At 41.8% G+C, this 16665-nt stretch overlaps 1 protein-coding gene across 1 annotated transcript; it reads right to left on the bottom strand.

Annotated features, from left to right (window-relative positions):
* Positions 1 to 10870: 10870 nt before the first annotated feature.
* LOC149459544 (olfactory receptor 5B12-like) lies at positions 10871 to 11888 on the bottom strand. The gene has a single exon (XM_089680973.1). It carries the CDS (start codon positions 11886 to 11888, stop codon positions 10923 to 10925), a length of 966 nt encoding a protein of 321 aa, XP_089537099.1. The 3' UTR covers positions 10871 to 10922.
* Positions 11889 to 16665: the final 4777 nt, after the last annotated feature.

The following is a 16665-nucleotide window of genomic DNA, read 5'->3' as shown; positions in this document are numbered from 1 at the left end:
CGCAATAACTTCACTTGCTTTTTTTTATAAGAAATACTATATAATATTTGTTATATATATATTTGTATATTAATTCAGTTGTAAATCATCCAAAATACTTTAAAAATAGCTTTCCCTAAGTTGTAAACTTGTCCTTTTTATGATTAGAAAAGCAATAAATAATAATTATAAATAAAAGACAAAAATACAATTCAAATTTTGTTTTCTGCGACTTAAAGGGAGACTTGATTTCTGACAATCTAGAATATTGAATAGAGAAATTCTATGAGCAAAATTTCAAACGCTGACTGAATTTGTGAATGTGTAGACAGAAAACAATTAACCGTTTCCTATTACTGTCGGTGATGGCGAATGTTATATATTCCATCGCTCAATTGCCACATCCATATACGTATACATAGAAAATAAATGGGAAATACTGGACTTTACTGGCAGTGAAAGGGAACACAACCACAATTCATAAAATCTAATGTTCATTTACAATTATAATTGACCACTTGCCTTCCAGAGGATTTACCCCCCTTTCCAGACCAGGCCATTTTTTATGATACTTTAACTGACAATTGTACGGTCATGCAACATTATGCATAAATGTAATTTATGTTCTCGTTTACCCACAAATAGAGATTTCGTTCTGTGATATTTGTTCACCTCTGCGTTTTTTAGTTGTTGTGCTATAAACAAAAAAGACAGACAATTGTGAATAAAATATATATTTTTGACTTTTTACTATATAACCTATCCAATAAAAAAAAAAATAAAAAAAATTTTTTGTCATAAATTTAGGCCAAAATGTATTTTGCTCCATGTCTTTGCAAAAAAAAAATCCCAATACGTGCAAATTTATTGGTTTACATGGAAGTTATAGCGTCTACAAATGGGGGTGTAGATACTGGGATTTGAATTTTTTTTATACTAATAATGACGGCGATCAGCGACTTATAGCGGGACTGCGGTGGGCATTCTGACACTGGGGGGAGAACTGACTAACTGCCACTGACATTCCATTGACACTAATACAGTGATCAATGCTAATAAAAAAAATCCCTGACACTGTACTAATGGCACTGGGCAGGAAGGGGTTAACATCTGGGGCGGTCAAAGGGTTAACTGTGTGCTGTGTGTATATTACTAGGGAGACATGTTGTGCAGAGAGACACAAAGCAGCATGTCCTTACTGGCAGGACACAGATCGGCGTTGTTTACATACAGATCTCTCCCCTCCAGGGGCGGACTGACCATTTGGAAACTCGGGCACGGGGTCAGTAGGGGGCCCCATGAGATGCCCCTGGTACCTTTTTCATAGGCTTTTTTGAGTTTGGGCAAGGACACAGGGGCCCCATGATCCCCTATTGCTCGGGGGCCCCATGAGTTGTCAGTCCACCCCTGCTCCCCTCTCAGCTTTACTAGGCAATTGACATCCCTAGCCGCCAAAGGCGGTGCGGGTAGGGCAGTGCACATGTCTGCATGTGCTCCCAACCCAGAAATGCAAATCATGTATATATACGTGATTTTGTCAAAAACGTGTGTGCAAAAACGCAAAGCGTTCTGTGAAAAAGGCCTAATAAGTCTTTACCTGTAAAAAAAATAATAATTTCAATTAGTGTTACCGTTATGATAGAGACCCTAGAAATGTTCCAAAGATTAGAACGACATGAAAACATTTTCATAGATGGCAAAAATTTCAGTCTGGGAGTTTGGTGCAATGTATCCTTTATCTACACAGAACATCTCCAAGATACACCCGTTCCTAACCTCGGAAACCACTAAGCAACTTATTCACTTCCTGGTTATATCACGCCTTGACTATTGTAACTCCCTCCTCATTGGCCGACCTCATCGCAGGCTATCCCCTCTTCAGTCTATCATGAATGCTGCTGCCAGACTCATCCACCTTACTAACCATTCTGTATCTACCACCCCTCTCTGCCAATCCCTCCACTGGCCTCCACTCAGTGTCCTCCACCCCTCTCTGCCAATCCCTCCACTGGCCTCCACTCAGTGTCCTCCACCCCTCTCTGCCAATCCCTCCACTGGCCTCCACTCAGTGTCGTCTACCCCTCTCTGCCAATCCCTCCACTGGCCTCCACTCAGTGTCCTCCATCCCTCTCTGCCAATCCCTCCACTGGCCTCCATTCAGTGTCCTCCACCCCTCTCTGCCAATCCCTCCACTGGCCTCCATTCAGTGTCCTCCACCCCTCTCTGCCAATCCCTCCACTGGCCTCCATTCAGTGTCCTCCACCCCTCTCTGCCAATCCCTCCACTGGCCTCCACTCAGTGTCCTCCACCCCTCTCTGCCAATCCCTCCACTGGCCTCCATTCAGTGTCCTCCACCCCTCTCTGCCAATCCCTCCACTGGCTTCCCATTGCCCAACAGATAAAATGTAAAACATTAACAATAACATATAAAGCCATTTATAACTCTGCTCCAAATTGCATCACCAATCTTGTCTCCAAATATCACCCAAACCATCCTCTCCACTCCTCCCACAACCTCCTGCTCTCTACCTCCCTTGGCTCCTCCTCCGATGCTTGTCTCCAGGACTTATCCAGAGCCTCCCGATCCTCTGGAACTCTCTATCCCAATATATCTGACTATCGCCTATAACCAAATCTTATATTCCTCCTATCAGTTCATCCCCAACAGTTATTATCTTTTGTACCACCGGGGTGTACGGGATGTACAGGGTGTATGGGGTGTATGGGATGTACGGGGTGTATGGGATGTACGGGATGTAGGCAGGGCCGGACTGAAAACTCATGGGGCCCCCGGGCAATAGGGGATCATGGGGCCCCTGTGTCCTTGCCCAAACTCAAAAAAGCCTATGAAAAAGGTACCAGGGGCATCTCATGGGGCCCCCTACTGACCCCGGGCCCTCGGGCCGTGCCCGAGTTTCCAAATGGTCAGTCCGCCCCTGGGTGTAGGGGATGTATGGGGTGTATGGGATGTACAGGATGTACGGGGTGTACGAGATCTATGGGATGTATGGGATATACAGGATGTAAGGGGTGTACGGGATGTACAGAGTGTATGGGATGTAAGGGGTGTACGGGATGTATGGGATGTATGGGATATACAGGATGTATGGGGTGTACAGGATGTACAGAGTGTATGGGATGTAAGGGGTGTACGGGATGTATGGGATGTAGGGGGTGTACGGGATGTACGGGATGTATGGGATGTGTGGGGTGTACGGGATATATGGGATGTACGGGATGTATGAGGTGTATGGAATGTATGGGGTGTGAGGGATGTACGGAATGTATGGGATGTACAGGATGTATGGAGTGTACGGGATGTATGGGATGTACAGGGTGTATGGGGTGTATGGTTGTATGGTGTGTATGGGATGTACAAGGTGTACGGGGTGTATGGCATGTAGGATGTCTCCCTTTACATGTTATGTTTCAGCAACTCAACTTTAAATTTGGAGCATCATCATACTGGTCAGGGGTCCAACATTCTTAAAGATGGAGCTCAGTAATGGCAGCCTCCAATATTTTCTCATGACATGTTCCCTTTCATTTTAGAATGTCTGAAACAGTATTTATCAAAGTCTGTAATCTGCTGATCAAAGCGTTATTTATATTTATCAATGAAACTAACCGTACTCATACAAAGAAATATTCATATTTATAAATGACGGGGAATCAGGGAGTGGTGTGAACCATTTACATGTATCAATACTTAGCTCTTTTTTAACATAATCAATGAAATATCAAATCCAGAGAACCAGCAGATGAGATAGAAACATGACCATAATTATAACATTTCATAGCTTATTCATTTATTTCTCCAACAGTCAAAGAAACACTGAGAGAGTGACAACAGCATCATATGTATCAGCCCTGTATGAAAATAAATATACACATTACCTGAACTGATATCAAATAAATCAATGTGATCAATGTCATGTATTATGAAAGAATTTGGTTGTAAGGAAAACAAACCTCATTTATTGTTTCTATAGAAACGTACAGCATATGCAAACCATCTCTGATATCAAAACAAAAATCACATTATTTGGGATGATCCAACAACGACTGAAATGCCCCATACATGTAAAACAAATAATGAAGAAAATAAATACATGTGAATGGCCAGACTGATAAAATGAAGAATTTTCCTTGGTTTAGCTCCTAGCCTAGATTTTGTCAGTGATCCCCCCGGCAGAGGTAAATTCTGATAGGTGAAGGGGGAGGGGAGTCTCCTCTGGAAGGGTCAGCTCAGTGGTGGAAGTCTGGTGAGGCAGAAACTTTAATAAAGAAAGAAAAATGAAAACAACAGAAGACATACCGGTATGTGACATTTTGGGTCACAATACAATTTCAGTCTCCGCACACACATATATTTATACTATAGGAATTTCCCCTGACATCTCCGGAGCACACAGGGGTGCAGATTGGCTCTGTATTCATCTGAGATTAATTTAAAACATGGATCCCAAGGAAAATTATTCTCTGTAGAAAATCAAGCATCATCTGAAATAATGTATCCCCCGACACACGCCTTGGGCCTTTAGAAATAAACAACTGCTTTGAAATTTTCCAGACCTTATCATTTCATCTCTCATTTTACTAATAGATGTTTCTCTATTTTATAAAAGTTTGAAATGGAAAGTTGTGAAGATAGAAACATTCGACAATAAAATACTGTTAAGTTGAGCAATTCTGAGAAGCAAATTTAGTGAAATAAAAATTCTGGAAAAAGGTAAAAAAAGAACAATGATGACAGATTTTGGAAGGCTTGTTCTCCACGTCTTCCTACATTCATTTTTGATCTTTTTACATTTACAGTGATAAAAATGATTGTCCAGATGTTCAAATGATGAACGCCATCATGAATCCATCGTGACGAATGCCAGTTGCACAAAAAAACCTACCAGCAATAACACTTGCTGGCAGCAACTTCCCCCCTGCTGCTTAATTAACATGGGGTGGGGTCACCTGGTGATGTCACTGGGTGGTTCCGCCTCATGACATCACTTGAAGATTCCAGCCCCATGATGTCATAGGGGCAGGGTCCCTTGGTGATGTCACCAGGTGACCCCGCCCCTATGACTTAGGGGGGCAGGTGAAATCATTGCCTACAGACTTAAGAGTCTGGTATGGGTTTTGTGGGGAATGTTGGGGGGGTACCCCATGCCAATTTTTTTTTGTGTGTGATTACCCTTAAAATTCATACTAGACTGAAGGGCCTGGTATGGATTTTGGGGGACCCTACACATTTAGTTTTCTTAGTGTGGGGTCCACTTAAAAATCCATACCAGACCCAAAGGCCTAAAGGGCCTGGTGAGGGTTGAGGGGACTCCCATGCTGCTTTTTTTTTAATGCTGGCTATTTTGTTTACATTCTGCTGTCAGCAGGAATCCCCACTGACAGCAGGGATAACTCACCATTGTTAGGAAGCTGGTGAATGCTGCTGCTGCTGACAGTAGGGACGACTTATGGCGGTTAGGATCCAGGCGGATGTCAGTTTCCTACCAATTGATGACTTATCCTTGCTCCTGACAGCAAAGCCAAGTCACTGGTTGTTAAAATGCAGGAGGGAGCCGGCTCCTAGCAACCAAAGCCCAGGAAATGTTGGAAAGAAAAAACAAGAGGGGAATAAATGCACTGAAATGCTTAAAAATGCACAATGCATCAAAAACACATGAAAATGTGCATGTGGAAATGTATCTTGAACCAGGGGCAGACTGACAACTCAATGGGCCCCCAGGCAATAGGGGATCATGGGTCCCCTGTGTCCTCACCCACACCTAAAAAAGCCCATGAAAAAGCCAATGAAAGGTACCATGAGCATCTCATGGGACCCCCTACTGACTCCGGGCCCTCGGGCAGTGTCCAAGTGCTCGAATGGTAAGTCCTCCCCTGTCTGGAACCCATGTGGACTGCGTCTCTTTGGTGTGAACCGGCCCTTAGTGTGCTCTTAACACCCATCCTCGTGATTCGTATATGTGATATCTGGGTGTTAAAGCAAACCTTCTCCTGCTGCTGCATATGAGTTAAGTGGTAGACAGGGGGTTAAAAAGGATGCTACATTGTACAGTAAATATAATTAACTAAATTTAGCTGAAGCAGAACTCTAGACAAACAGATGAAATACACATATAGGAGCTGTTTATATCTGCCAAAGAATTTGAATTTCTGACTGACTGGGGATGGAGACACTAGAGGATCCCAGACAATGGACAAAGTAAATGCAACAGCATTTGGATGCTGTCTCCCAGATCTGTACTCCACCACAAATTTTGGCTCTAGGAGTGCCAGAAACCACAGGGTCACCCAAAGGAACTTATTCTGGAGAATTCATTCAAATTTTCTTCCCAAGAGGTAATACCAGTTGAAGTCCAGAGTCCATTTTAATGTCAGGCATTTTTGGCCTACAATAGTGTTGTTCTTCCTAGCTACAGTCAACATTTGGGTGGCCAAGACAGAACTGCTCCTTATCAAATGTCAGAGGTGTCTGAACAACACATTTTTTGGAGTAATTAGAAGCTACCAGGACTGGATGTTGAAAAGTGTAGACGGGAGCAGCATGAAATCCCTCTCAGCCTCTGGGTTCCATTCTACCATGACTGAATTTTGACCAAAGAGGTGAGCTGATGGTTAGGTCTGAACCTAGGTTTGGGCTTTCATCATATATAGAAGTGGTATTTCTATGGGGATGAGGTCAGCCAGGGTTATGGGGATGAGGTCCTTGTCCTCATCAACATGGCAAAAGCACATCTGGCATGTTAAGGACTTGTGGCCTGGTTTGGTTTAGGAGGAAAGGGGGGGGCATGCAATAATCTCCCCCTTGTCTGCCTAGACTACTCAGATTAAGGGTTTGCCATCGCATTTTAGTGAGACCTCATGCATTTTTTTTTCTTTTTTTTGTGTGTGTGGAATCTCCCCTAAAATTCCATGAAAAAAAAATGCTACAATTTAAACAAGTCCCTCTAATGGTCACCCAAGATAAATAACAGACCCTTGGAGATGTTTGTGTCCTTTTTTTAAATAAACAAAGAAGCTGGCAGTGAAATGTCATTTTGCTAGAAATATTAAAACTTGTGTCCCTTGTTAGGCTGCATTCACACTTAAGCAATTTAGAGCTTGAAGCTCAAAGCTGCAAAAATGCTCAGACTTAAAAAATCAATTGTTCTCTATGGTGCCTGTTCACACCTGACCGAGAGAAAAGGCACCATATACAGCAATTGATATTTTTAAGGCTGATCATGTTTGGAGCTTTGAACTTCGAGGTTCAAAGTACAAATCACCAAAGTGTGAATGCAGTCTAAAGGACAATGCCTCAGCAGCACTTTCTGTGCATCACATAGATGGGCCCTTTCACAGACAGGGTTAGGACACCCCCAAGGATGTTATTAAGCATTTAAAAAAAATTCTGCTTCTGCCTGAATGGAATTTGTAAAAACTTGTTTTTATTTGTCCCAGAAAGTGGGCATTTATAATTTTTGAAAGATTTGGCTCCTATTGATATCAATGGGGTATGCAATCAGCATCCGAATGAGATTGTGGAACCCTGGTGAACTGAACCCAGGGCAGTTTGACTGATCACTACTGACCTGATCCGTCAAAGGAGCTGCAAAGGTGGAAAAATTGGGAAAAATTGTTCATACTACCCAAGATTAGGAATTCAATTACTTTTCAAGCTTAGATGGGGCCAAAATTGAATGGCCTCTATTTTGCTGATTTGTGGCCTCACTAACCCTCTCCGTACAATGTTAAACAATAGGGGGAGATTTAATAAAACCGGAGCACTCAGAAATTGGTGCAGCTGTGCATGGGAGCCAATCAGCTTCTAAAATGTTGGCCCTTGTGCACGTTCCTTGGGGCAGAGCTCACCCCTTAATGGTATATACACTGCTCAAAAAAATTAAAGGGGCACTTTTTAATCAGAATATGTCTTCCCCTGCCACCTAAGCGGCTTGACGTGGTGGAGGTGCAGGGAGTAGTGTTTTCCCCGTCTCTCCCTTCCCCTCCCCGCTTGACTTTATACGGCTCTACTCCCAGGCACTCAGTATTATTGTATTTACTAAAGTTGTTTGACCTGTGATATGTTTTTCTGTCCATGCATTTTTCATTGTTCTACTCACTCCCTGGATATGTTCCCAATTGTACCCTGAGAAATTTCCTACTGTAGTAATATATGTTATTGATGTGCCATGTTATTTTTATTTCCTTGTATTTCTTTTGTATATGTTTTCTTTTATATACAATAAAGTTCTTCAATGTTAAACTTCAAAAATATTGATCTGGTCAGTTAAGTTGCAGAGGGGGTTGTTAATCAGTTTCAGCTGCTTTGGTGTTAATTAAATTAACAACAGGTGCACTAGATGGGCAACAGTGAAATGACCCCCAAAACAGGAATGGTTTTACAGGTGGAGGCCACTGACTTTTTTCCCTACTAATTTTTTCGGAATTTGTTCCACTAACTTTGCATTTTGCTAGGGTCAGTGCCACTACTGGTAGCCATACCTGGACCCTACAGAGATTGAACAGGCAGTCCAACTCCTCCAGGATGGCATATCAGTACGTGTCATTACCAGAAGGTTTGCTTTGTCCCCCAGCACAGTCTCAAGAGCATGGAGGAGATTTCAAAAGATAGGCAGTTGCTCTAGGAGAGCTGGACAGGGCCATAGAAGGTCCTTAACCCATCAGCAGGGCTGGCTCCTTTGTGCAAGGAGGAACAGGATGATCCCTGCCAGAGCCCTACAAAATGACCTCCAGCAGGCCACTGGTGTGAATGTCTCTGACCAAACAATCAGAAAGAGACTTCATGAGGGTGGCCTGAGAGCCCAACGTCCCCTTGTGGGCCCTGTGCTCACTGCCAAGCACCACAGAGCTTGATTGGCATTTGCCATTGAACACCAGAATTGGCAGGTCCACCACTGGCACCCTGTGCTTCTCACAGATGAGAGCAGGTTCACCCTGAGCACATGTGACAGATGTGAAAGGGTCTGGAGAAGCTGTGGAGAACATTATGCTGCCTGTAACATCGTTCAACATGACTGTTTTGGTGGTGGGTGAGTGATGGTCTCAAGAGGCATATCCATGGAGGGAAGCACAGACCTCTACAGGCTAGACAATGGCACCCTGACTGCCGTTGAAATCCTTGGACCCATTGTCAGACCCTATGCTGGTGAAGTGGGCCCTGGGTTTCTCCCAATGCCCGGCCTCATGTGGGGAGTATGCAGGCAGTTTCTGGAGGATGAAGGAATTGATACCATTGAATGGCCCCTACGTTCGCCTGAACTAAACCCAATAGAACACCTCTGGGATATCATGTTTCTGTCCATCCAATGGCATCAGGTTACACCTCAGACTGTCCAGGAGCTCAGTGATGCCCTGGTCCAGATCTGTGAGGAAATACCCCAGGACACCATCCATCATCTCAGTAGACATGCATACAAGCATGTGGGGACTGAGGACCAATTTAAGTTGCTGCAATGAAATTTCAGTAAAATGGACTCGCCTGCTGCATCATTTTTTCACTTTGATTTTCGGGGTGTCTTTGAATTCAGTCCTCTGTAGGTCGATCATTTTCATTTCCATCAAACGATGGGGCGTCCTTACGTTCCTCACCCATCCCCCGTCCATGTCAGTATAGAGATCCAGCAGGAGATTTTCCCCATTGAGATCTGATGGGTTTTCAATGTTCCTTTAATTTTTTTGAGCCGTGTATATTTGTATATTACATTCACATCAGTCCCTACCCTCCAGGAGCTTACATTCTATGATTAATGATAAAGCACTAACTTCAGTGTGAAACGCGTCTACCTGCTTGTCCCCACTGTACTTATTACATCTGTCATTTGGTTTTATGTTTATACTGACTAAAGTGGATTGTTGGAGTGCAGCCATCCGAGTTTTCCTTGTCTTCCAGCTTACATTCTAAGGCCCCTAACTCACATTCATACATACAAATACTAGGGCCAATATTGCGGCCCTTTGTGCTGATGTCACACAAATATGCGGCCTCAGAGAACTGGGCTTTTTTCTTTGGGGCCACATATTTGCGTACCTGTCTTTCTGCTGGGAGCGTTCCGCACAGCACCCTCCCAGCACAAAAATTGGGGTGTCACTGAAGACATTCATTAAGGCACCTCATTCCTGATATGTATGGATGCATGAAACAACAGAAACATGTTTCCACCAGTGGGTTGTAAAAATGATACCACAACAAAGAAATGATAGAAAATGTTATTTGAATAAACATGACTATGAGGTTGAATGATGCAATGAGTACATGTTTTAAAGGTAAAATAGTTTTTTCTTAACATTGCATTGACAGATTCATTCAGTTTAAAAACACAAAACTGGTATAAATAGCAGTATAAGAACATTGTCAGACTAAAGTTCTAAGTTCAAACAGTGATTTTGGATAATTTTAATGGAGAAATAGGGATTGATTTACTAAAGGCAATTAGGCTGTTTATTTTTTTTGTATTCACTTTGCAAGGGAATTTTCATGTAACTTAGTGGACAAGGTAAAGCCATGCTAACGTCTATCATCCCATCATGTTCAAGCAAAGACCCTGTTTTTTAATCTTCTAAGCACATAACTGGGTATGCTTTGCAAAGGGAATTTTCACCACATTCATTAAGCTATGGAGAATTCACTCGCATAGTGAACAGCATATTTGGCTTTAGTGAAAATCATCCATTGTCAGTATAGGTGCTTTACTAATGGATCCTCTACTCCTTCTGAAAATCAGTTTACTTGAATGATATTCAGTCACTTTCCAGATTATTTTGTTTTCTAGGGAACCTTCTATCTTTTTGTATAATCTGCTGTACAGTAGCTTCTAGAAACAGTTTTTATCAAAAAAAAAGCTTTTTCTAGAGATTTCAAAGTAAACAGCTTTTCAATAAATTATCCACAAGAGTCAAATAAAGATACTTCCGTGTCCTGCTAATATCTACAAATGAGGATTTAATTTCAACAAATTTTCTATTGTGGTCGAGACAATCTTCCTAAAAAGATTGCGAAACGCTGTTCTGAGATCCTGGTTCCTCAGACTGTAAATCAGAGGATTGAGGAGAGGAACGATCACTGCGTAAAAGACAGACGCTACTTTGTCCCCAGCAGAATGTTGGTTAGGGTTTGGCCGAAAATAATTAAATACAGTGGAGCAATAAAACATGAAGACCACTGTCAGGTGAGAGGTACATGTAGAGAAGACTTTACTCATATTACCTTTACCTTTCATTTTCAGGACAGTTCTGAATATATAGACATAGGGCAGGATGGTCAGTGTTAGAGAGCAACCTGCAAGGATGCCACCCAAAAGAAAGATGAGCAGAATGTTGATGAAGATGTCATTGCAGGAGATTTGCAATAACTGGGGAAGGTCACAGAAGAAACTTTCTATAATATCTGATCCACAAAATGTTAAATTTAAGCCACAAAGCGTTTGAACTAATGCATTAGTACAAGCAAGGCACCATACAATGGAGGCCAGCTGTACACACATTTTCCAACACATGATCTGTGTGTAATGTAATGGCTGACAAATGGCGGTATATCGATCAAAGGACATGACAGCCAACAGAAAAAATTCAGAAGCGGCAAAGACAAAAAAGAAGAAGACTTGGGTCATACAAGCTGTGATGGTAATCTTTCTTCTCTGGGTGTGAAGGTCAAACAACATTCGTGGGACAGTTAATGAGGAATAACAGAGGTCCAAACTGGCCAGGTTCCCAAGGAAGAAATACATAGGCACATGGAGGTGAGATTCGGTGACAATGAGGACGATGATCAACATATTCCAGATTATTGTCAAAAGGTAGGTGAGAAGGAAGAAAAGAAACAGAGGGAACTGTAAAGCTGGCTGATCTGACAGTCCAAAGAGAAAGAATTCCTTCAAATTTGTCTGATTTCTCATTGCAGAATGTTTCCTTTTATATGATAAGATAATAAATGAAAATTAATAAAAAATAAACATGAGTAAATAACAACACATTTCAGCAATTCATTGACAGGCTTGGCTTATGTCTATAATATCCGATTGAGATATTCTACAACAAAGTTAACAAATGTTGATTAAAATTGTTTACAGAAAACATGAGACAGTTTCTTGTTACTGCGAATGGCCTCATTTCATTCAAATTCTCAGATATTCACTGAAAAATGCAGGATGCAAGGAGCCGAGTGTAGTTTAGTTTGTTTATCATCAAAGAGACTGACAAAAGAAAATTATTTACTAATAATTGTTCGTTGACCAGAAATCCCGACCTGTATGATCAGGACCCTGAATTACATTTCCAAATACGTGAATAAAATGTCCTAAATGCAATATATGACAATGAAGACCTGTGTCAATGGGCTTTTGTTTGTGTCAAAAATGCTTCTCTTTTACAGGTATACAAAAGAAGAGGGAATGCTGATCAGAAGGAGGTCAATTATTGGCAGGTATGCCTGTCAGTGCATTTTGAATGATCTCAGAAGAGCTTCAAACTGATTTAAAATGTCGCAAAAATGCACCTGAAAGCTCATTGTATTTCTTCATTAACACAAGCCCAAAGCCCATTTACACAGACCCCAGTTCAGTTCGGAGGTTAGTGTGTTTTCTCATTTCACACCAAAGAGTTGACTAGACCTTACTATTAGAAGAACTATGAATCTGCAATAGCATTTAATGGACTTCAAACTGCAGCAAAGGCATGCCTAGATACTCACCCCTCTATGGGACTTTAAGATACTTTATTTTTATATGACTTTAGATGGGCTCTGAGGATTTTACCACCAAACAATTATATGTTTTCTATATTATGGCGATATATGAGTTCATTTTGGTCCATGCCCCCCCTTTTGAATGTATGATGAGGCCCCTCCTCTGTGGCTAGCATGCTGGATGCCTGGGGCTATCACTGGAGGCATCATCTTGTTTTTAACAATTGTATTATTAGGTTATTGCTGTTGAGGAGGTAGGTCTTTTGAACCCTATACAAAATGATATACTATTTTCTGATATTGTATGTTACAAACATGCTGTAATTTACATTGCAGATTACTGTTCCCCTATTATTCCTAAAGAAGTGAGCATTGATCGGAGAAATGTGTTAAATTTCTGATATCACAATAATTACTTGAATATAGTAATTGAATGATGCATTTAGTTAATTAATATAGTTAATAAAGAGTACTGAGGTGTCTATGTTGGATTTAGGTATATTATGTCTATATTTACATGAAACAGCATTTAACAAGTGTCTTACTTCCAATACTTCTAATGGTATGAATAAAAACATGTGATTTTACTTAATATTGTTATGACTTTGTACCTTTAAAGTCCTGTACCTTTTTTCTGTTAGGGTTTCTTTGTATATATTCAATTGTGGATGTGGTATCTTTAATAACATTACTGAAAAGGCCTGAACATTTCCACTCGCCTGCTCGCATTTGGTGAGTGTGTCACTGTATGTGTGTGTAAGCATTTGGGTGGTTGGGACAGGATTATGTGGTTATTATGGGTGGTAGAGTATGGGGCATTTAAGGTACTGCTGGATTGAATAGAAGGTAGGATATTCTTGGTAGAGTTATGGTTTGGTGAGTGAGAGATTATGAGGGGTTATGGTTGTATGGTCTAAGTAAATTGGAGTATTTAGAGGGACATTGGAGGCCCTGATGTAATGTGGGGGACACTGGGGTCCCTGATGTAAAGTGGGGGGACTCTGGGGACCCTGATGTAATGTGGTTGGACTCTGAGGAGCCTGATGTAATGTGGGAGGACTCTGAGGACCCTGATGTAAAGTGGTTGGACTCTGGGGACCCTGATGTAATGTGGGGGGACTCTGAGGACCCTGATGTAAAGTGGGGGGACTCTGGGGACCCTGATGTAAAGTGGTTGGACTCTGAGGAGCCTGATGTAATGTGGGGGGACTCTGAGGACCCTGATGTAAAGTGGGGGACACTGGGGACCCTGATGTAAAGTGGGGGGACTCTGGGGACCCTGATGTAAAGTGGTTGGACTCTGAGGAGCCTGATGTAATGTGGGGGGACTCTGAGGACCCTGATGTAAAGTGGGGGACTCTGGGGACCCTGATGTAATGTGGGGAACATTTAATAGTGTAATTTCATGAGATAATGTACGAGGGCATGTTTAGAAATGGAATTGGGGGCAGGGCAATTTGTGGCAAGTAACTCTTAAGGCCTGGTGAGTAGCCCAGCACATGGAATTTTGAGCCCTGTTATAAGTATTGTCTGGTGGAAATATCAAGAGGCCAGGCTGACATACATCAGACAAGCATGGTCCACCATTGTCCACCATCAGGATACCTGTCTAGAGCAATAATGTGCAGCCAATGCTGAAGTGAGTACATGTAGACAAGAAGAGGATAAAAGAGACTGGAGAAGTTCAGTGATATGGGTTAGAATTAGAGTTAAGGTTACTATCAAAACACAAATATATTAATAATGAAAATGGAGATTTTAAATGAGAAAAAAATGACAGTTGTACACAGTGCACATAGAAACCTAAGAGTTATACAGTTGTAGTTTAAATCTACAGTAAAGTGGGCTAAAGATATGGCAATGCACCCATCCCTGGCAAGGTGCCCCTCTATGTTGAAGGCCTGCTATGCATTTTGGAGGGGTCTGCGTGCTTTTTTTTCCTTCTAATGATTTTTTATTGAGTTCTTAGCAAATTATATGGATAATAACAATATCAAAACAAGCTGGAACATAAGAAAGAAGTTTGTGAGAGAACAAGAAAGAGTACAAAATCTCATAGTTTCCATATTCATAGCAACTCAAATTACATAGAGAAACACATACTGTATGATAGGGCGAGGAATCACACAGTTCCCCATGAATTCCCCCAACCAATTTCTCCCCCGAACAAAAGAAAAGTCACTATCAAAAGCTCTTTGAGATATCTCAGTACCAGAAACTAACAGCAATATCATACGGAAGCAAAAGAACAAACAGAAAAGAAAGAGAAAAACAGGAAAAATAGGAAATGAAAAGAAACAGTAAGCCAAGTGCAGAAGTAAACTTTGAGGGGACGTCTGCCCCATCCCCCAAGAGAAGGACACATACAACAACATTCATATATTTAGCCCAGGCTTCCCACGTTAATTCAAATGTTGCCACTGTATCATGGAGTATACTGACTGCATTCTCATGGAGGATAATCCATGTCATTTTATTCTTTGCTTGAGCCAGGGACATGGAGGGCTGCTTCCAGGCTTTAGCTATAGACATCTTTGCTCCAGGATATTAAAAAAATCAAGCATTGTAAGTGATGGAGGACGCCCTCCACTAACACGTTAAGTAGACCTATAGTAGGGGTCTGGGGAACATACACCCCCATGACTCTACGCAACAGAGCAAAGATTCCATTCCAATACTTATGAATCCTTGGGCATTCCCACCAGATGTGACACATAGAACCCTGAAAACCACACCCTTGGAAGCAGAGAGGAGATGTGGATGGGTACATTTTAGCTAGGCGTGTGGGAACCAAATACCATCTTGTGAGTATTTTCACATTGGCTTTGGTCAAAGCAACATTCATATTCCCCGAATAAGATCTAAGAAAGCATTTGTGCCATTCACCAACATATATGTTTTCCCCAAGATCTCTCTCCCAGTCAGCCATATAAGACAAGTTAGAAGGCAAACCTAGAACCATATATTAGAGATACAGTATAACCCCCCCCCCACCACCACCTCGGCCCAAGTCCTGTGTCCACCACTTTTCGTATGAAGTAACTGTATATGGTTCCTGTTTACTGAGCAGCAGAAAGCATATGTGATATCTTGAAAAAGCAAAATTGTTTTGATGGGGGCATTTTCAGCGCCTCCACACAGTGGTGTAACATGAAAGGCCCTCTATGTGTAAAAAAAAATGTCCAATTCTGTACAACCCCTTGTCCCGCCACCATTTAAATGCCTTGATATCCAACCCTGTTGGAAATTCAGGATTATTAAAGATATGGGCCAGCGGACAAAAGTCAGGATTATCTCAGAGCTTATTCTACAAGTCGATCGACTGAGAAAGCGTCAGACCAAAATAGATGGATGTTTCCTGGGAGAGCACCATAGTAAGTAATCCAGCATATAATACCAGGACTGCTGCTCTCTCCATATAAACGCAATCTGGTTTTGCACATCTCGAGTAAACTACTGATAGTTAGGTCAGGTGAGCTGCCTGGAAGTAACGGTGAAAATTGGGAAAACCCAACCCACCCCTTGTTTTGGGATAAAACAGGATGACCTTTATTACACCAAAACATACCTATTCACTGAGGACTGGAACTTCACCAACACTAATCATGGGACTGGAATGGGGAGAGACCTAAAGTAGTGACAAAGCCTCGGGGTGTGCTTTTTATTTTAAAGAAACCAGCAGGCAAATGTAATTTGCTGGCAATTTAAAACACTTCACAGCACTTTTTGTAGATCACATAGATGTGAAGAGTCAGTAGTAGCACCTCTCAGGCATGTTATTTAAAGGAATTGGGCATTTGTAATATTTCACTTTAAGCATTTAAAAGTACACTTTAAATGAGTATCAGCAGAGTTTCAGAAATACTTATCCCTCTACTCGTTATAGATCAGCAACTCAGAACTGAATTAAAAGCATCATCATAATGGTCAGGGAACCAATATTCCTAAAGAGGGAGCTCCGCAATGGCAGCCTCCAATATTCTCTCAGG

Source organism: Staurois parvus, unplaced genomic scaffold (assembly GCF_062004578.1).
Source record: "Staurois parvus isolate SC_StPar_1 unplaced genomic scaffold, SC_StPar_1.0 ptg000254l, whole genome shotgun sequence".
In the NCBI taxonomy this organism is placed as follows: Eukaryota; Metazoa; Chordata; class Amphibia; order Anura; family Ranidae; genus Staurois; species Staurois parvus.
Note: the sequence above shows the minus strand (reverse complement) of the source record. Positions and strands in the feature narration are given on the sequence as shown.

Bases quoted from the DNA above. Each gene is read 5' to 3' on its own strand.
- LOC149459544 (XM_089680973.1), bottom strand. From the start codon at position 11,888: ATGAGAAATCAGACAAATTTGAAGGAATTCTTTCTCTTTGGACTGTCA.